General features: G+C 42.1%; 1 protein-coding gene across 2 annotated transcripts in view; it reads right to left on the reverse strand.

Moving 5' to 3' along the window:
- Positions 1–3,616: 3,616 nt before the first annotated feature.
- Positions 3,617–21,686, reverse strand: part of washc5 (WASH complex subunit 5) — a 35,839-nt gene continuing 17,769 nt past the window's right edge. For both annotated transcript variants that reach the window (XM_019895691.1, XM_019895692.1), the window contains exons 5-29: positions 19,959–20,059; positions 18,244–18,436; positions 17,955–18,107; positions 16,154–16,267; positions 15,869–16,040; positions 15,516–15,643; positions 13,610–13,739; positions 13,308–13,420; positions 12,449–12,615; positions 11,577–11,652; positions 11,366–11,476; positions 11,054–11,194; positions 9,980–10,060; positions 9,782–9,883; positions 9,528–9,707; positions 9,312–9,436; positions 9,050–9,212; positions 8,839–8,941; positions 8,684–8,763; positions 8,478–8,581; positions 5,160–5,289; positions 4,966–5,062; positions 4,342–4,495; positions 4,109–4,196; positions 3,617–4,018 (exon numbers count right to left, since the gene is read on the reverse strand). In XM_019895691.1, coding sequence (XP_019751250.1) covers positions 3,962–4,018; positions 4,109–4,196; positions 4,342–4,495; positions 4,966–5,062; positions 5,160–5,289; positions 8,478–8,581; positions 8,684–8,763; positions 8,839–8,941; positions 9,050–9,212; positions 9,312–9,436; positions 9,528–9,707; positions 9,782–9,883; positions 9,980–10,060; positions 11,054–11,194; positions 11,366–11,476; positions 11,577–11,652; positions 12,449–12,615; positions 13,308–13,420; positions 13,610–13,739; positions 15,516–15,643; positions 15,869–16,040; positions 16,154–16,267; positions 17,955–18,107; positions 18,244–18,436; positions 19,959–20,059 — 3,063 coding nt within the window. In that variant the 3' untranslated portion in view covers positions 3,617–3,961. The remainder of the gene's footprint in view (positions 4,019–4,108; positions 4,197–4,341; positions 4,496–4,965; positions 5,063–5,159; positions 5,290–8,477; positions 8,582–8,683; positions 8,764–8,838; positions 8,942–9,049; positions 9,213–9,311; positions 9,437–9,527; positions 9,708–9,781; positions 9,884–9,979; positions 10,061–11,053; positions 11,195–11,365; positions 11,477–11,576; positions 11,653–12,448; positions 12,616–13,307; positions 13,421–13,609; positions 13,740–15,515; positions 15,644–15,868; positions 16,041–16,153; positions 16,268–17,954; positions 18,108–18,243; positions 18,437–19,958; positions 20,060–21,686) is intronic.

The following is a 21,686-nucleotide window of genomic DNA, read 5'->3' on the forward strand; positions in this document are numbered from 1 at the left end:
GCTTTTTTCATCAGACCTTGTGCAATTTCGGTGATCAGCCTTCGCATTCGCCTATTTCAGAGACGTTTGTGAGCACTTGATGCATCAGCAGGCAAATTGGACAGGCGGCATGCTTCAAAGTACTCTTTGTCTCCACTGAATTGCCAATTGTGCATTCTCAGCTCTGGGCGTGTTTGATTTCTCAACAGCTCTCCACAATCATCCTGTTTTGTCTTTTGATTAAAGAAACATGTTTATTTATTTGCCATGAACATTATTTTTATAATGGCCAGTCATTTTACGGAGGGCATACTGCCAATCCTAAAATTTTAGAGGACAGAGGAACAAAATTAGCACCCCACACATTTCAATTTCAGTTTAGAAAAACAACAAACTGTATAATTTGAAAAAGAAAAAATTTATTTCACACAAAGATAAGCAAAGAAAAAGGACAAATGTACCAAGCGGGACAAATGTTTCAAGCAAAGAATTGTTCCACACAATCTTCACATCTCGCATTTGTCACATAAGCAAGGTGAAGTCCCCCTACATTTGCCACAGGTAAATTTGCCACAGGCTGCACAACATCGAGTACTTCTGTTATTATTGCAGTGTAAGCGTGCCTGGCACTTAGTCTTTATCTGCTGACTCTCAACTTTCATCTCAGGGCTCAGCTGTTTACGCTCTTCCACTTGTTTTTCCTGCATCAGTCTCTTTTTGAGCTCCTCTGAAAGCTCCAGCATGAACAATCGGCGACTTTCTTTTGACCCTGAACATGCTGTGTACAAAACATGTGCATTTGTGGCAGCCATGTCAAGGAGGTTATAAAACACAGTCATCGGCCATCTCCTTGTACCTGCACGCAGAGTAATTGCACAATTTCTGGTCCATGAGGTCGACACCGCATTTGAGATTATTGTAGGCATCAACTGTGTTTGCTTTTTGTTTTCGGGCATCCACAATTTCAACTTTTTGATGCATGGTGCTCAAAAGACAAACATTTTTTTTTCTTTTTGGACGCATACACAGTCAGCAAAGCTCTTCCAGATGTGAACACCTGTGTGGAGTGTAACTGGCGCCCCGAGGTTTCCTTTGCAGTTGTTGGTAGCTCCCGACGATTTTTTTTTGATGGTGCCAAGCAGAGTCGTATTGCGCTGAAGGAGCCTGTTCGCCAAAGACAGAGAGGTGAAGAAATTGTCCATAGTTACAGTCCTTCCCTGGTCCAGAAATGGTTCCATCAATTTCAGAACAACATTCTCTGATGTTGGACGAGTGGGATCTTCTCCCAAGTCGGGGATGGCATTACACATGTATTTAGTGTCCAGATCCGCTGCAATCCAAAATTTGATTCCAAACTTGTCAGGCTTGGATGCCATGTATTGCAGAAAGGGGCAGCGAACCTTTGACGGAAACAACTGCTCATCCACAGTGACATGCTGTCCTGGACTGTAGGATGATATACAGTTCTGAATGAACTTCTGCCAGATTTCTGAAATTGCAGCAAATTTGTCATTTTGTATGCGTTCTCTGCGGGTGTCCTTGTTGTCAAAGCGGAGGTACCGCTTTATTTCGTAAAAGCGATTACGAGACATAATGGGTTTGATATCTGGGGTCCCAAAGTTATTGGCCCACATGTCAGTTTTCAAAGGCCTTTTATTTTTAAACGTCAACGTCAGGACTGTATGAGGGTGGTCTGGGTGGAGAGCCGGGGTGTTGTAGTGTCCCACAGACCTGGTCTAGTTGAGGGATAACTAAGATTCTTTCTTTTAGGATGTTATAAAAATGGGCGAAAAGATCATCATGTTAGAATGCAGGTCATCTTGTCACTTTTCAGAGGCCGACATCAGATCTGAATGAGGGTGGTCTGGTTGGATACCCGGGGTGCTCTAGTGTCCTACAGACCTGGTTTGATTGAGGGATAACTGAAATTCATTTTTAATAATCTTTTGAAATAAGGAGAAGAGGTCAAAATGCCATATTTCAGAAGCATTTTCATTTGAAATGGAACATTAGATCTGAATGACAGTCCTGAAGTTGGAGATCTGGGGTGCCTTATGTGGTTGCAGGATAACTAAGATTAGTTTTTTCATGAGTTTTTAAATATTAGGTGAAATTGATGTCGGATAACCAGTTACTTTATTTTCTTTCTCCACTTGAGAACGCTTCTGGTGCTTTCCTGAGAGTTTTTATTCTCCCTGTGTGACCTTATAGTTGTTCGACAGCCAAGAATTGACTTTGTAACATTTTTTAAAAATCCAAACCACTGACGTGCATGGATTAGTTGGACGCTTTTTTTGAAGGTGCCCTAAACCAGTCGCTGGCGGCAGATTACGGCAATGCACAGTATTGACAATCGCAGTGGCGGCTCACTTGACTTCAATTTTGCGAGTGGAGGCTGGCTTGACCGCAGTACGATGACCAAGTGGCTGTCATTCACAACAGCGATCCCTACACAATAGATCGGAAAGAATGGTCCACTGACACCGAGAAATGGGCAAATGTGTCGTATCCTGACATTGCCAACTTCTTGTTGTTTTCAAACCCTGCCTACACAATCGATCAGTTGAAATCTTACAAAGGTTCGGAGGCTTATAACCATTTCATCTGTGGAGGTGTCAGTGATGTGACAGTGTGTGAGATCAATGGCCTTTGTCTGCATTCGGTCAAGGTTAGTTTGGCCGATTCAGTCGTAATTATTTAACACGAATGTAAAGAAATCAGTGAATTCAGTTTGAGGTTTTTACAATATTTGTCAAGCTTCGATCAATCTGGGCACAGGTTTCTTAACTGACATTGAGAATGAGAACTGAGTGTTACAGGCATTCTGTGAATAACTGTTGTTTTTGTTTTTGTTGGTGAGAGTAAACTGTTGACTCAACTCGTCTCTCAGGTGTCTGTGTCGTTTTTAATGGATCCGAGCACAGTACTCATACAAATCCGTCATGGGGAAATTATCGATTCTGTGTTGCACACCACACAGAGCCAGATAGCACAAATTTGGGCATCCAAGGGATGAGCAAACATAGCTGAACCTCTCGAGCTGGAAATGTGGGGTCAGTGCTTTGGCCACGTTAATTAAAAAAAAAAAAAAAAGTCGGGCAGCCTTCACCACACTTTCAACACCCTGGACGAGAGAGCCGACCAGCAGAACCTCTGTGGATTGTTGTCGGGTCTGGTAGGCAGCAGACAGTGAAGAAAAGTGGTTCAGACAATGGAGGGAGGGATGAACCTGCACTGTGTCCTACTGTACTTGTTAGAATACAAACAGCAATGGTTCATTGAAGTAAGTTATGGTGAGTGAATTTTTTACTGAATACATACATACATAGTTATGTATGTATGTATTCATTCATTCATTCTCTGAACCGCTTGATCCTCACTAGGGTCGCGGGGGGTGCTGGAGCCTATCCCAGCTGTCTTCGGGCAGTAGGCGGGGGGCACCCAAAACCGCATGCCAGCCAATCATAGGGCAAAAAAATTTATATATATATATATATATATATATAAACAAACACCAATGGGGCTGAGAAAACGCGACCAACTTTAGCCACTATACGTATCAGAGCTTTTGAAATTGCACATCGCCTGACCATGTAAAGTGAAAAGAGTTCAGAAAGCAGCAAAATATGCGACTGTGTGTTGTCACGACTACTCTTCATATCATCCTCTGATCCCACTACATTAAGAGGCGGGCTTCAAACATTTAATTCTTTTGACCTGCAAAAAAAGCAGGAAATTATCGTTTTTCGGTATCAGTTGAAATTTTTCCTCTTGTGTTTCACAAATGATTACGAGTGGAATTAGACAATGGTAATCTTCGGAACTCTCAGGCAATTTTATAAGATATGCGCTGCTGGAGAGGCAGCCACTTATCTATGTAGAAAATACAATGTTACACGATCTTAAACACAATGAACTACATGATGAAATGCATCCAAAAGGCAATAAAAGTACTTTCAGGCTGGGTGCTTCCCACAAGTCTTCACAGTATAGTTCTGAATTCATCAAAAATGAAACTGGGGACATGGGCTTCAGCCACCTTGAAGAAAAGCAAACAAAAATAGGGATCCAGTTACAACAAATTCACTGCTAATGTTTCATTTTCAAAGTTAGAGAGTGATCAAGGTACCTTGCGTGACAATTTAGTATATTTTACATAATCTTCCAGGAACATAAGTGCTCCCACCACATCAGAGGGCATGTCGGGGATCTTCTGACTTCAATTGGGGAAAACAATGACAAACAAGGACTAAGATGAAAAATCATAACTGAATTCATTTTGAATTTGTATTCACAACAATAAAGTTATTGTCAACAAAAGTACGGACTCAGACAACTGAGCCTCTTTGTCTGCCGGGTTACCTTGTGCACTGTTCCATGATAGAGCGGACAAACTGACCAATGAGAGCCAAGAACTGCTGCGTGTATCTCGAGTGAAACTGCTTCAGAAGTGTGAGAAGGCCGAGCACTAAGGGAGTCCAGTCAACTGGGTCGGTGGATTTCCTGCATGTCATTCCTGTTAAAATATTCCATGTCCTATTAGACATACAACATTTACCGATTTGCTTTACTGTTTGTTGTATATGTTAATTTGCTCCATGTACAGCACTTTGTATGCAGCGATGGCTGTTTGAAAGTGCTCTATAAATACAGATGAGTTGAGTTGAGTTGAGTCCTAGCAGGCTCATACACAAGCACGCTTTTTCTAAATTTCAAAACATGTTTATTATTAACATATTTATTGCAAATTTCTCCATTGTGGGACAAATTAAGGTTTTCTTATCTTATCTTAATATGACCCTTTCAGTAGCTAACTGGGGGAGTAGCTTGAATTTAAAATGGAAAAGAAAAAACACATTATACATAATCTGTTCGGAATATTTTCTTTCTTTTTTTTTTCCATTTTGCTCCATATTAAATTGTGATGAAAAAAAATCGCAAGTACCTGACCGGTACTTGTTATGACGGAAATAGAGACAAACCTACCTTGGTTTCTGCTGTATTGAAGCTTAGGCAGCTGTGCTATGATGAACAGGAAGTTGAGGATGGGAAAGAAAGGAAGGCGCTTTGTGGTGATGTAGATCTGTAAAAATCACAAACATAAAAACCAAGACATTCTGCACGTTGATTTGAGGTGGGTTGATTACAAGGCAAAATCAGTCACATTCCTCTCCACAAACCTTATTAAGTGGGTTGTGAATACCCGCAGCCTCCAAATAGGCTGTGATTTCATACAGAAGAGTGTTGTCCTCTTTCGGGTAGGGCAGCGACGGGTCCTGGTAATGGGCTTCAATGTCTGCGAGCAGCGACCTGCAAGGAAAATAAATAAATAAACAAATAAACAAACATTTGAGAAACAAAAACTGTGTACATTTGTAGAAGTACTTACATTTACATTCTAATTTCATTATAAAGCCCTGTCACGTGTCACGAAATTTTTATTGGGTGAATATCAGGTTGTTGTTTTTTGTGGGGGGTGGGGGGTGATCCAAAGATTATCGTCGTAATCAAATCTAGACTTCCAAAACAAAAAGGGCAAATTTATGGAGGTATTTGGAGAAATGCTCTCAGTTATCTGGTCATAACTGGAGGTTTTAACAAACACGGTGACAGCAATTTAGATAACATTACCCCCAAATGTTATACTATAGTTGATACTGTTACTATCTTACAATATGGAAAGAGTCCAACACACATTCAAGGTTCTTGACCTCATTATCTCGAAAGATTTGGATATCTCATATAATTTCTGTGTGTTCTTTGAACTTCAAATAATCCCCAAATGTCAAGCAATTGCTCTGCCTATTAAGGAAAGGTGACATAAGATTGAATACTGACGCAGTGAAGATGTCAGTGTTTCAGTACAGCGTTTGATAGAGTTGACAGTAATATACTGTTGAACAGGTTGGAAACTTGGATGGGATTAAATGGAACAGTCTTAAATGGTGGAGGTGCTACTTGAAGGAAAGGAGTTATTTTGTGACGATTGGAATATTCACATCTGATGGAATGGCCATAAATTGTGGGGTGCCTCAAAGGTCAGTCCTTGGACCGCTGCTTTTCAGTCCGTATATATGTTACTGTTGGAGTAAATGCTTCAGAAGGCCAATGTTGACGATCATAGCTACACGGATGACACACAGCTACTGTATATTTATCAATTTCTTCACAAGAGAGCAGTTCAATTAGTGATTTGTGTCACTGTTTGAATAAAATTAACAACCGGATCCAAGTTTCGTTTGTTTATTGAACATAAAACATATACAGTAATAATTTGACAGAAAATAAGGTAAGTAAAATAGTAAAAAGGAAAGAGAAATCAGTCATCATTCAACACAGTTATTATGTTCAAGGGAGTAGGAAGAAGTAAGGAACTTATCTAGTCCTACCCCGTGTTATGTGTTTATATCTAATAAATCATTTTTTATATCAATCAGAAAAGAAAGAAAAAAAGAAAGAAGAAAGAAGTCTCCATGAAGGCTCATGCTTTACCCTTAACCGTGATATTTTTACAACTTTTGGATCAACCCAAATTTCCTTCAGGTTAACCAAAACAAAACTGAGGTAAAATTGTTTTGGGCAATAAAGAAAAGAGGGCTTCTGGTAGTAAACACTTGGAGTTACTGTTTTCAAAAGAGAAAGATCATGTCCAAAATCTTGGGGTGCTGATAGGCTCGGACCTTACTTTCAGCACTCATATCAGATCAATCACTAAAACAGCCTTTTACCAGCTGAAAAACATATCTAGAGTGACAGGTTGCATGCTACAGACAGAAGAGGAAAAGCTTATTCATGCTTTTATCTGCAGTAGACTTTATTATTGTAACAGTCTTCTTTCTGGACTCCCCCAAAAAGCATCAAACCACTGCAGCTCAATCAAAATGCTGCAGCTCAGGTTCTGACCAGAACAAGCAAGCTCAGAACATTTTAGTCCAATCCGAAAGGCTTTACATTGCTGGCTCCCAGTCAGCTGTAGAATAGATTTTAAAATTCTGCTACTGGTCTATAAACCACAGAATGGTTTGGGTCCTGAACACATTAGGGAAATGCTACTTGAATAAAAACCTACTCGGGGTCTGAGGTCTGCAGTCTCAGGTCAAAGCAAACACGGTGGAGCAGCATTTAGCTGTTATACTGCGCACAAATGGAATTTACCATTACTATTGGAAGTTAAGTCAGACCCAAGTATAAGTGCTTTCAAATCCAAGTTAAAAACGATGCGATTTACCCATTCATAATGTATTAGAAGCATTTTAAAATCAGTTTCCCTCTATGGTTTTTTTAGAGCTGATTTTTCATTTCTTTCCTTTTCTTTTAAGTCTTTTAAATCTTTTGGTTTCAAATGTGTTTCAGTGTTCTCAATGCACGTTATTTTTCTTTGGGTTTTTTTTGTAATTTGAAAAAGATACTTTTGTTCTCTCTGCACTGTGAATGTTTGTTCATGCTTTTAGATGTGCTTTTGGTTGTGTAAAGCAGCGGTCCCCAACCTTTTTTGCCCCACGGATCGGTTTAATGTCAGACAATATTTTCACGGACCGGCCTTTAACGTGTGGCGGATAAATACAACAAAATAATATAACATGACCTGCATGAAAACTGTGGCATTTTCTAAACGTAATAATAAACACGAACAACGTCGTCTCTGGCCGCAACACTCTCTGGTCGCTATGGTAACATTTAAACGTGCCTTCAAAGTAAGATAGAACGCAGATTCAAAGTGCATGAAAAATACACTCAATGACTCACCACAATGCCGAATCAGCGGGAGCCCTGAACTTGTTTTTCTGCAACCAGGCGGTCCCATCTCGGGGTAATATGAGACAATGACACCCAAAGTGTGTGGCTTATGTCCAGTTTACTTTGTAATTTTGTTTTGATTGCCGTCACTGCAGAAAACCCCGCTTCACACAGGTAGGATGTCGGAAATAGCAACAATGTTTTCAGTGCTGTTGTGGCGATCTCAGGGTATTCAGCCATGACTTTAACCAGAACACCAGCTACGAAATGTACCATTTTTTTTCTTCTGTCTCTTGGCTGGGCCTTTTCCCTTTCCCAAAGAAACTTTACAAATGTGTTTGTTTTTTTACTCCTTTTGCGAGCTGGGTTTCATTTTAGCGTGACTGAGAAGCGTGCCTTGACGTGCGTCAAAGATGACAGATGGATGTAACAGAGAATCGGGTAATTTTTCAAAATAAAACATCTTTTGGATTCAAAATAAATAAAACGGAATTAATGCAAGTTATATATTCTTTCTGTGCGGCCCGGTAATGTCCGCGGACCGGGGGTTGGGTACCGCTGGTGTCAAGCACATTGTACGACCTTGTATATGAAATGTACTCTCCAAAGTTGCCTTGCCTTGTCGAAAGTAAATTTAGTGTTAGAAGCTTTTTATTCAACACTAACAGAAGAGTCAAAGTATCGCAGAACCCAAGCTGCAATACTTTTTGTATTTTGTTCGATGCAGCAACGTGTAGAAGAAAAATAAGCACTGGACTGACTTGTTAATATTTTCGAGGGCAGCCGCCAGGTGTTTGGAGTCAAACTTGCAGGAGTAGTTCAACTCATTAGCAATCTGCTGTCGAAGGATTTGCATTTGACCAACCTACAGCAAAATTCAACATTATGAGTGAGGCATTTTCTCCTAACTTTGAAAAAAAATCATGCCACTATTTATTTTCAAACACGAAATTATCACATGTAGTACCTTCATGATGACCTCCAAATATGGCCCCCAGATTTTAGGGGTTTTGGCGACAGCACTGGCATACACTTTGCTAGCATTACCTATCAGAAGAGACAATAAATACTGTAATTTTCGTCACAGAAAAGACCCAAATATTTTCTTAAACAAATACCTACCCACGATGCCCTGAACTGGATTGACAGCACCTAGCATGGCTTTAAAGACCTCTACGGCACCTTTATCCTTTAAAATGGTCTTCTGAATCATTGTCAGGAAATTCTAAATGGGGATATATATATATTTTTTCAGGTCCAAATTCACCGAGATGAACAATTCAAACAATGGCAATATGTATTGTTCAAAAACTGCTTTCTGGAAGCTTATTACCTGTAGCTCCTTGACAATCATGAAGCACAGCAGGCGATCCAGTCCATTGAGGCCAAATGTACCCAAAGAGCTCTGGATTTCTGAGAACAGTCTTTTGCTGGTCACTTCCTGGTGGCTCTTCAGGTCATACCAGGTGTTCATTTGGTCAATGTAGCACGTTACCCTGCGGAAAATATCCAGCAGATTAAATTTGCCACAAGATTTGACTTTCTCTTAAAGAACTCATAATTATATCTACTTTCTATGCCTAATGCATACATACTTGGGATCTGTGATCCGGAGAATCTCTCTGCAGAGACGCCCAATGAAGGTGGCAGACTCATCCACAGGTGGAAACTTGGGGATGGGGATGTGAGTGGACTGGTACACACTCTGCCAGTCCTGGATCTGATCAAGATCAAGGAGGGGAATAAATATTGTACTGACATACTGTATATTGGAAAGAAAATAGTGTTGACCTGCCATTATTGAATCAAACCTTAGCCCTCAGGAAACTATTGCACTCTTGCTCCACGTTGTAATTGATGATTCGGGATACTTCCTCCTGCCAAATTTTAAGGCCATATATACTGACATAGTCCTGGATGTATTCAAATGACCTGTAGAATCCATCCATGGTGGCTGCCATGTCTTTTAACTTGGGCATCAACTCACTAGGCTGAAATCATTGAGATTGTACAATCAATGACAACATTTTCAGATTTACATTACAGAACAAATCTTATGCCTAACCTTAGCCTTGGGGTTGAAAATCAATCCTTTGTGGAGAGCATAAGCGACCCTCTTCACCAGCTCCTTCCTGATGCCATCCTCCAGAAGTTGCTTAGGATCCACCTAAAATGTCACATTGCATGTCACTTTAACACAATGTGTCAGAGATGGGTGTCACAAGTTCAATCAGATTTTTTTTACAAGGCAAGAACAAGAAACCTTTATAATTCCAACTAAAGTGGTCTTCATCATCAAGATCCCCTCCGTGAAAATGGAGATGTCATGGGTGAGCTTCGCCACCTGTCGTGGTGAAAGCAGAAAGTTGAATCATTCATGCCAAAAGTTTATGAAATACAAAAAAAGAAAAATCAAATGTGTTATTCTTTGATAGTTGTGCTCCTTGCTTGTTTGTACAGAACATGCAAAACTGAACATGTTTCTGTTGATTCCAGTAATTTGTGTTTAAATTAATGGTTCATTAATGATAGAGTATAGACAAACTCGGTTATCATGTTTAAAAGTTTAATTTTGTTGTATTCTTGATTGACCTCAAACGCGTGTGTTTAGAGCACACAGGAAAAAGGGCCAACTTGAGCTGAATGAAACTGAGGCCTTGTTAACTGATAGTACAAACAGGAATGTTCAACTTCGGGTGGGCAGCACGATAAGATGTCCTTGAATTTGTTCCAGCGTCTCAGTTCCTGCGAAATATACCCATTGAATTAACAATGTATCCATTGTTTGTACCGAGAGATGTTTTGGCCTCTGAGGGGCGTATCGGTGGGCTGGGCTGAGAGGCATGACATGTAAATGAAGAAGGGAGTGATTTTCTGATATATCACTTGTAATTTGCATACACGATCAATAAAAAGCCGGCAGAGGCTGCAGAGGTCAGGTGTCAGTTGGTAAGCGCAGACGGAGTGGCTTCGTAGAAAACTGCGCCTCCTGCCGGCAGAAAAGACAATCTCTTCCTGAGTCTGTTTGTTCAACTGTCCAAGCGAACATCTCTGACAATTTGTCAGGATGGTCTGACAATTTGGACACAAGCAACATAATATTTGCTATGATGAACCATTATGCAAATGAGAGTGCTGGCATAAACCAAATGCTCTCACTTCTCTTTCACAGTAAGAATTAGGGCTGGGGGTGATTATGCCAACCAAAGCACCAGGGTGCTTGCATGAATTTTTCCACATGAAAACATCTTGAAGCCCTTTTAAATAAATCAGCTTTCAATTTTAGACAGTAGATGCGATGTGTGTAAGACCATTACAAACTAATTAGCTTCTGTACTTCATAGCGCGCTCCCAGCTGGGAGTAGTCCTTCAACTTGTCCTTATCCAACCGCGTGGGCACCTCGATGATGTCATGGATCTGAAGCTTAATGATCTTGGCCAGAGAGGTGAACATGCTCTCTGGGATGATCTGCAGTACCTACAAGCACAAAGTAAAGACACGAAGTAATGACAATAAATATGTAAAGCTTGGAAAAGAAAATCAAAATGATCATTCAACATCTAACAATCACAAGATAAAATGTGAAAGCAGGTAACAGCACACAAAGAGTTAGGAGCTCTACAGAATGTATTCAACCATACATTACACCTTTCTGACATAGGCCACCAATTCTCCTGAGTAGAACTGTGAAACACTCAGCAGGTCAGCGCTGTTGACTTGGTTGATGCGCAGCAATGGAAGATCCAAAGCAGAGGCCAGCTGGTCTCACCAACACAGACAGAATTGGTTTTAAGATCATGGTTTGGAAGTGTCAACAACTTCTAGTTATGCATGCAGACAGTGTAAAAAATGGCCTTACCTTCAGAAAGGTAGCCCGCAGTTTTGTGACCATGGATGAACTGACACGGATGCTCTCCTGCATAATGGATGTGAAGCTGCAGGGTAAAATAGGAGCCAGGCAGAAAAATATGTGTTTGAGGAAAAGAAACGGATGAAATCTGCTTTGCATAACAAACTAAAACCATAACAATGCACACAGCACCTGCGTCTTGTGTTAGCTGCATACCAATGAATCAATGAGACATGCAGAGTATAAAATCAATTATTTATGTGAAATACTACTTTTTACCTTGAAACTTTGCATTAACACAGCAGCAGAGAAGTTACAATCATGACATGGCCTATCTCACAGTACAGTTATCTTTTATTTGTGACAACATTGTAACGGGTGGTGAAAAAATGCCCCAGAAAGGTTATAAATAAATAAATAAATAAAAATATGTATTTAGTTTGGACATTATTATTACATATTTTAACATGCATCTTCCTAAATAGCATGTTAAAAATTATGCCATGGCTTAAGCCATGGCTCTCTTCAGGAAAATTATGCTATGCGGCAAGGTATGGTTATTTTTGTCCTTTAAATTTCAGAGTCCTCGAGTACTGTTCCAAACTAAGATAAGATAAGATAAGATAAGAAAACCTTTATTAGTCTCGCAATGGAGAAATTCCCAATTCACAGCAGCAAAGTTATGACAGTTATCAAATTACAACTGAGATTTTATGCTCAGCAGAGGATAATTATACATGCAGTACATCCCGGTAGCATCCAATAATTACCTTCACAACAATAGCCCAATTGTTGATGAACAGTGCGTTCATAAAACTGGATGAGTGTGATTTGTCACTCACTGTTGCATTTGTCTTCATCACGTCATAGAGAGAGCCTACCTGTCAATTATCTGCCAAGCATATGACAAGTCTCCCACGATCTGCATTGTGATGAGGACCTCTTCCTTGATATTGATGGTGCGAATCATTTGGTGCAGGAACTTTCTTGTGTCTGCCAGAAACTGACAGACCTGCAGGTTTGACTCTAACTGGTGGAACTCCTGAACCTGATGAGCAAGAGCAAGGATAAAAAATACGGCATTTATAATATGTATATACAAGTATCATGGTTCTACATTAAAAGTGGCCTGGTAGCCTACACTGGCCCAACAGTTGACATAAAGTAAAATAATAAACACAACACAACATAAAACACGGACTGTCGTGCAGTCCTAACCACTTTTCCCTCACACGCTTTGTTGTTTAAAGCAGTTTGAGATGAAAGAGGAGAGAAAGTGTCCTTTCACCAGTGGATCAGAGATGTATACAATATGTATATTATAACAACATATACACAAATATGTATACAATATTGTCATTTAGAAAAAAAATGTCATACCCATAAGGTACACTTTGGCTACCAGTCAATTGTAGGGCCCAGGCCCCCCAAAAGCACATTCACACTTTAGCACAACCTCGAGTTTTCACTTAACCTCAAATGCATGTTTTTGGAACATAGGGGGAGCTGCAGTACCCAGAAAAGAAAACCTTCTCGGGCAGATCACCCAATTTACACAAAGGAGGGCCTGAATCAAGATTTTAACAAAGAACCTCTCGCCTGTGAGGCAGTCTTGCTGACCACTGTGCTGCCTAATCTGGGTCATGGCAACCAAACATGTAGTGATTTACAACATTACAAAGGTAACACAAAGGAACAATCCAAAATGTTAAATGATTCTACTTTAAAGGCTCTGCTCACCTCGACAAGAGCCTGTATGAGTTGGACCGTCTTCCTACCAGCAGCTGTAGAGTCCTCATAGTTCAAAGATTCTATCTGTTTTGAGATTTCTCTGAACCAAGCTTGTAGGTTTTCTGTGATGGTGACAGAACACAAGCATTAGGTCACTGCAGTAAACAAATGATTGCATTATCCCATATTATCGATTTACTTTCAAAAATGTTGTCATATTCTGCCCAAAACTTGAGAAGTTTGTGTTCTTGAGCCATGACTGTAATAATCCTTACCAGAAACACCTATATTTGTTTGTCAACCTGACTCACCGTTCTTTTCCACCCTTGTGAGGGGTTTCACACCAGAGAAGACTTCGGCCAGTTCGGTCATTCTCTCTGAGCCCTCCTTCTTGTAGCTCTCCCATTTGATCTGTTTCTCTGACAGCATCTGCTTGAACATCTGGAGGAGTGCCAGCACAGATGTGGACTTGATGAGGAAGGATAAGCCAGATGTGTTATGTAATGAAAATCTTAAATTGGTGTCACCTCCTAATGACTGAATGACTAGCCATATGTTACCAATGCAGCGTGTTAATAAACAACAGAGCAGACATGTTAAAAAAGAAACACAGATTGTGCTGATCCACCCCCCCCTCCCCCGCAAAAAAGACAAAAATCGTCCAGCCTTCAATTCCTGCAGTCACTCTGAGCACTGACATAATGGAAAGGAGCTCACAAGTTCCAATCTTACTTAAAGCCGCTGTAACGTGAAAATAACATGTCTTTCCAATTTTACACACCACAGAGAAGAGTGTTGTGAAACAGCCCGCCAAATTTGAATAAATAAATAAATAGATGATGAATTATAAAAAAATATGACTCCAAATTTTGATAAATTGAGAGAGATCCTCCCAGGTTTCAGACACTGTGGTTATGTCCATTAAATGCACTGAAAATATGCCCTACTTGACTAATATGTGCCGCAATGTTGAATAGACAGTTACAATTCCCAACCACACACCAAGATAACACCAAGCAAGGCTTTAATATTAGGCCAAACAAAAATGATAGTGTGTTTCCGGTAACATGAAATTTCAGCATAGGGTCGGTAGGTCGGACAAAGTTTTTTTTTTTTTCCATCAAAAATTTAAACAAAATAACCATAAAACATAACACAAGGAGAAATTGAACTCCCCGCTCGCCACCGAAGGCGGCAAGAGAGTTAGGTGCCCGGTGGCTAAGTTCCGAGGTCGGCCGGATCGCAATGGCACCGGCGGGGAGAGGTCCCCAACGCCGGCCGCGGCCCGGCCTGGACTAGAGTTGCGTAGACTAGGCGGACGGTGCGTCGACGAGCGCGTGGGTCGGCGGCGTGGGCGGTCGGGGAACGCTGACGGGCGCCTGACCGGGAGTGGAGGAGACGGGCGGGACTGGGCCGGGGCGCGCCGCCACCTCCGCCGCCCTCGGTTTTTACTCGGCCCGTGGTTTTCATCAAATAGTTCGCTGAATTTTTTCGATACATCAATGGATGCTATTTTCTTAACATTACGGTGCGAGCATGTGACTAACACAGAGAACGCGGTTTAAATTGTCGTCGGAGATCGCGGTCGCCGCCATGATTAAATGTTGTTGACAGACGACAGGGCAAACGACGCACGCGCTCAAGAATATCGCGAGAGTTTGCACCGATGTGAACCCTCTACACAAAAATGTAGAGGGTTGTTTGAAAAAAATGCCGACCGTAAAGTTTTTTTTCAACGTAGAAATTCTCGGTCGGTCGGGTTACTGGAAACACACTACTTTTTTTTCTCCGCCTTATTAGTATTAGAATAGCCCATCGCTGGTCAGCTCCTTAGCAAGTGAGCTTCACCAAATGAACAGCTAACATCCCCTTAAGTGCCTCTGTTACGTGGACCCACACGATGCACGGAATGAGACGAATTGGACAGTCACAATGACGGTCCGCGAGCCCACAAGCTAGTTTGCAGACCAGGGGTGCCATCCATTTCCCTACCGCCTTGCTCTGTGCGCCACGCGTGGCTCCACACAATGGAAACACCGTAAGTCAAATATCACTCAACACTGAACTCGTGACCAAAGATGATTTTAATCATCAATCTGTCAATCATTTTGTCGCTTAATCGATGAATCTGTTTTTTTGTAACATAACATAACCTTGGTGGAAATATTAAGAATTTATCATTGGCCTGTAGTAATACAAACAGTCGTAAACGCTCACCTCCTTGAGGGTAAATTCTAGCTGGGCTGCATCGAGTAAGAGCTGAAAGAGGATCTTGGGGTTGTACTTGGAGTCATTAAGCACTTGGTCTTTGATCTGCCGTAGTTTCTTATTGTTTGGATCATAGGCTGTCAGATATTAACACATTCATGTCAGCTATACGGTCCATCAGTATTGCACTTTCGTACAAAAAAATATCCTGGTTGTATTTAAATGGCGAAATTTGAAATCTTCAGAGCATTTGGTATGTTTGTCCACATAGGCAACTTTAAACACTACTGTTGCATTATTTGTGTTTATGGTACTATATCAAAATATAGCTGGACCCAAAGAGTACACACTATTAGTCTTACCCGACTCGGCAGAATGCAACATCAGCCAGCGAATGGCAACATTGCAGTCCCTCAGACAGTTAAGCAATTTTGGAATGTTGTCCAGAATGATCTCTTCTCTGAGGAAACCTTCCTTCAACAGCTGCTGCACCTGAGGCCGAAGGGTCTCCATGCTAATGGCATAACGGGTCGCCTATAAACACAACCGGCAACCGTTTCTTAATTATCCATGGACAAATGCGCACATATTCATACTGTACTTGTCAGTACGTGAGTGCCACTGATATAAGTACAATTTTATTGCACCTGCTCTTTGACGTTAGCAGAATCTAGAGTGTAGTTGAGTGCAGTTTTAGCAGCTTTGTATGGGTCCCAGGCCTCCACCAGATTCACTGTGATCCCCATGTAGATGCTGATAACCTGTGGTTGGACAAGGTGAAAACGGTTCATTTTGAAGGAATTTGATCAAAAACCATGCCTTTTGACGTCTGACTTTTGAAAAGTCACTGATATGAGCATATCAATTATTGGCAGTTGCTGTAATTCATCCATCATCCATCCATCCATCCATCCATTCTCAACTGCTAATCTGGGGTCGGGTCATGGGGGCAGCAGCTATAGCAGGGAAGCCCAGACTTCCCTCTTCCCAGCCATTTCTTCCAGCACTTCCCAGGGGATCCCAAGGCGTTCCCAGGCCAGCCAGGAGACATAGTCCCTCCAGCATGTCCTGGGTCAACCCCAGGGCAGTCGACCAGTGGGACATTGTGGAGGAGAACTAGCACAACTCTGAGCCCTTCCCGGATGGCTGAGCTTCTCTCCTTATCTCTCAGAGAAAGCCCGGACACCCTTGCGGAGGAAATTCATTTCGACTGCTTGTATCCGGGACCCACAGCTCGTAACCATAGGTGAGGGTAGGAACGTAGATCGACCGATAAATCGAGAGCTTCGCCTTTTGGCTCAGCTCCTTAGTCACCACGACAGATCGATACAAAGTCCGCATCACAGCAGACGCTGCACCGATCCACCTGTCGATCTCCCGCTCCATCCTAACCTTCCTCATGTACAAGACCCCAAGACACTTAAACTCCACCACTTGGGGTAAAATCTAATCAGAGGGTACTCCACCGGGTTCCGACTGAGGACCATTGTTTCAGATTTGGAGGTGCTGATTTTCATCACAACCACTTCACACTTGGCTGTGAACCGCTCCGGTGAGAGTTGGAGATCCTGGCTTCAAGAAGCCAACAGCACCACACCATGTGCAAAAAGCAGAGATGTAATACTGAGGCCTATAAATTCTGTCCATCAAGGTTATGAACAGAATCAGTGACAAAGAGCAGCCTTGTTGGGGTCCAACCCTCACTGGAAACAAGTCCAACTTACTGCCGGCAATGCGAACCAAACTCTGACATCGGTGATATAGGCACCGAACAGCCCATATTAGGGGGTTCGGTACACCATACCCTTGGAGCACCCCCCACAGAACTCCCCGACGGACACGGTCAAACGCCTTCTCCAAGTCCACAAAGCACATGTAGACTGCTTGGGCGAACTCCCATGCACCCTCAAGGACCCTGCCAAAGGTGTAGAGCAGGTCCACTGTTTCATGGCCAGGATGTAAACCACACTGCTCCTCCTCAATCTGAGACTTGACTTACCGATGGACCCTCCTCTCCAGCACCCCTGAATAGACCTTACCAGGGAGGCTGAGGAGTGTGATCCCTCTGTATTCGTAATACATTTTCGTAATACATTTTCTGGGCCCCCCTTCTGAAAACTCGAGGTCAGCAGCGCTCCATCCCCACAATACACTGTGTTAATGGTGCACTGCTTCCCCTTCCTGAGTCGTTGATAGACCAGAATTTCCTCAAAGCCATCCGTAAGTCACTTTCCATGGCCTCACTTTTTTTTTAACTGCAAACTTGCCCTATATTCAAATTATGTTAAAATGTTGCAAATTGTTCGACACAATAACAGTGGCACAAAGAATACGGCGAGAATATGACATCGCACAAATGTCATGATAGCAATTTCCAGTTTTCACGAGGCAGAAAAACAAATAAAATGTAACAGTCTAACCACTGAAAATACCCATTGACAGTCATACCCAGTTGTCAGGAAAGTACTTGTCCACGATCTCTCTCATCTTGGCCTGCTGGGTTTGCAGTATGGACGGGCTGAAGAAAAGGCAGACATACAGCATGGCTGCCTGATTAGCCAGAGCTGTACTACGATGTTCTGGTAGAGGGTAAGCAGACACCTTTAAAGTGGGGAGAACGTTAGTATTTTTAGAATAGAACAGAATAGAATACAGCACTTATTCAACTTGAAGCACTCACATCATGGAAAAAAAATGCTTGGAACCAAACAATCATTCTAAGGTAAGCATTTCTTACTTGGTTGTAGATGTCATCAGAGCGCAGTCTCCCAATGACCATACTAATGAATGTGGCACTAATGGGAACCCTGTGAAAGTAGCTCTCTGGGTAGTTGGCAGGCCGTCGGGCTCCAGGCTGGCTGGAGAAGCCAGTGCTGCGCAGCAGTTTGCAGATGTCATCCATATTGGAGTCAGCTGAAGACCTTGCGGCACTGAAAGTGTAAGACACATAATTTCAAAACAAAGCAATTATTCATATTAACAGCTTGGTGTTCAGCATATTATTGCCGCTGCACCAAAACCTTGTGCCTGCAAAATATAGTAGCCGCTTTTCAGGAGACCCCAAAAACAGTATTTCTGTTCAACCATTAACAGTGCATCATCAAAGAGAGCAAGCTATTTTCAACACTTTAGATTGGTCAATAATTTGTAAAATGACACCCACATGTGTGAACTAATACCAAATTGTGACTTCTGAGGTTTTGACCCGATCGCAGCGATTACCATATTTTCCGCATGAAATGAAAGGGGGCACTGGATTATGAGGCGCACCTTGAATGAAAGGCTATTTTGTCTTTTTTTTTTCATACATTGGACGCATCACATTATAAGGCGCAATCTATAATGCCTCCACTAGATGGAGCCAGGCTCCTTCCGTTCAACTCGAGAGGCATTCATGACCGCCTCTGAAAATCGTAAATTAACTATTACTTCAATGAAACAATGAATGAAACAATGAAAAAATCCAGCGAGGAAATCACAAAATAAATTCTGTAGGGGGGATATAGAACTTATTTTGTGATTTCCTCGCTGGATTTTTTCATTGTTTCATTCATTGTTTCATTGAAGTAATCATTAGGAGACGGACAAAGACGTACAGTACCTGTATTTGTTGAGACTGTGAAAACCATAACTAAAGTCTGCGCTTTAAAAAAAATAACACCACAGCTCTCCTTTTTTCAACAAATACAGGTACGTCTTTGTCAGTCTCCGTGTCTTCTCTTCTTCCGTTCGAGTCGAGAGGTGTTCATGACCGCCTCCGATAACGCATTGGCATTTCCTTGAGCATAGCTCCAACATAACGATCAGATGTCAGTAGTGTTTATTTATTCCTTTGTTATGTATTCACAAATGATGAAATCACAATATAAATTATGTAGGGGGGAGGCTATAGAATTTATTTTGTGATATCCTCGCTTGATTTTCAGTTTTGATGCATTATATTCAAATTTTGTAGTTTCATTGAAGTAATCGTTAGTTTACGTTTTTTGGAGGCGGTCTTGAACGCCTCTCGAGTCGAACGGAAGAGAAGGCACGGAAACAGACAGACGTACCTGTATTTGTTGAGACTGTGAAAACCATTAATAAAGTGTGCGTTTAAAAAAAAAAAAAAAACAACACCACAGCTCTCCTTTTTTTGGAGCCGCAACAAAAACCGAGAACCAACAGCCATTTTGGGTTTGATAAATTGCCGTAATGTCCATAAACAAGGCACAACGGATTTTAAGGCGCACTGTGAGCTTTTAAGAAAATGGAAGACTTTTTGGTGCGCCTTATAGTGCGGAAAATACGGTATGTAAACTGTAATGCAAGAAGCTGTGTCAATATTCAGCCTGTAGAAGTTACAGTAAATATATTCGGCTGTCAGTAAGGTCTAATAGTGATCTGTAACTTCAGTCATTGGATGAAGGGTGTATTTGTTTGCCCGCGAGTATGTGTGAGTCATAAATTTACCTGTATCTGTAGTAGGAAACAAGCATCCTTTCTCGGACATCCCCCTCAATTTTTTGGTCGATAACAAGCAACATAACGCCATACAGGTAGAGCGCCTCACACTAGGATTGGGAAAGAAAAAGTTCTTCTGTCATGTCCTTCCAAACAGTTCTAAGCGACATATATATATGAGCTATATAGCTATATATATATATATATATATATATATATAGCTATATATATATATTATTTTACTTATATGGCTCTCTTCCGGTTTGGCGTACGGGAGACGGGGGTTCGAATCCCGCTTGAGGCAAAAATTGAGCACATAACACCATCCAGTGTGGGTCCTTAGGCAAGACCCTTCATGCTACTGCCTACCTCATACAATGGTGAGAGACAATAAATCGAATGACATGCCGGCTCAGACGACGCCCGGCCAAACAAGGTCTGTGTCATGTGCTGGGGAACCAGAGCACCTTGACGAAAAATGGGCGACTGGAACAAAGCGGAGATGGGCGAGATGTGAAAACATGGCTCTCTTGGAATGTCCATGGGCCCCAGGCTGCCAGATCAGAGGAGGAAGTCATAGCAGAGATTGGGAGGCCAGCCCCAATGAATGAAATGCCGAGCGAGGCAGCAACTGACCTGAAAGCTAAGATCAAGGCGACAATGAGAGCTGGGCAACCTAGAAACCGATTACAACGGCTATGTGAAGTACCACCTGAAAGTCTCATGGAAAGTGTGAATGCAGCACTGAGGGCGATCCCAACCATAATGATCATGGAAACCAATGAGCTGACATACGCTTCAGCATCAGTGATCCTGGAGATGCTTGGCTATAGGAGCAACCATGGGAGCCAAGAGACACATTACCCACCATGGAAAAGACGGTTGGAGGCTAAGATCAAGGCCCAGAGAGGTGTGATGAAAAGGCCGATACCTGAGAGGTACATCCAGATGACCATACCTGAAGCATTCGAAATTGCCAAACAAAGGCTCCAAGCCTTGTCCAGTCACCTAAAGAGGTACACGAAAGAGAATGAGGCCAGACGAATAAACAGGCTGTTCGCAACACAACCTGCAAAAGTGCACGCTCAGTGGCAGGGTCCGAACAGCAGAGCTGACCCACCAAGACTGGAAACTGAAATGTACTGGAAAGGCGAAAGAGGTTGCACATAACAGCAGTGCACAATGGCTGGTGACCCTGAGAGAGGAGCACAGCAACCTCCCTGAACAGAACCCAGTTACCATAACAGTGGCAGACATACAGGAAAGAGTCTCAGATATGAAGAACTGGACAGCACCAGGCCCGGACATGGTCCACACCTACTGGCTAAAGAAACTCACAGCACTCCATGAGCGCCTAGCAACACAAATGAACCAGTTGCTGAGGGATGGGACTCACCCAGGATGGCTAACCGAAGGGCGAACGATCCTGATCATCAAGGATCCCTCAAAGGGTGCAGTCCCATCCAACTATCGACCAATAACCTGTCTCTCCACAACATGGAAGCTCATGTCAGGCATCATTGCGGCTAAGATAAGTGGACACATGGATCAATACATGAGCGAAGCACAGAAGGGCATTGGTAGAGATACCAGAGGAGCCAAACATCAGCTCCTGGTTGACAGAACAGTCGCACAAGACTGCAGGTCCCAACATACCAACCTGTGCACAGCCTAGATTGATTACAAGAAACCCTATGACTCGATGCCACATACATGGATCACTGAATGCCTGGAGTT

Source organism: Hippocampus comes, unplaced genomic scaffold (assembly GCF_001891065.2).
Source record: "Hippocampus comes isolate QL1 unplaced genomic scaffold, H_comes_QL1_v1.1 scaffold387, whole genome shotgun sequence".
NCBI classification, from domain to species: domain Eukaryota; kingdom Metazoa; phylum Chordata; class Actinopteri; order Syngnathiformes; family Syngnathidae; genus Hippocampus; species Hippocampus comes.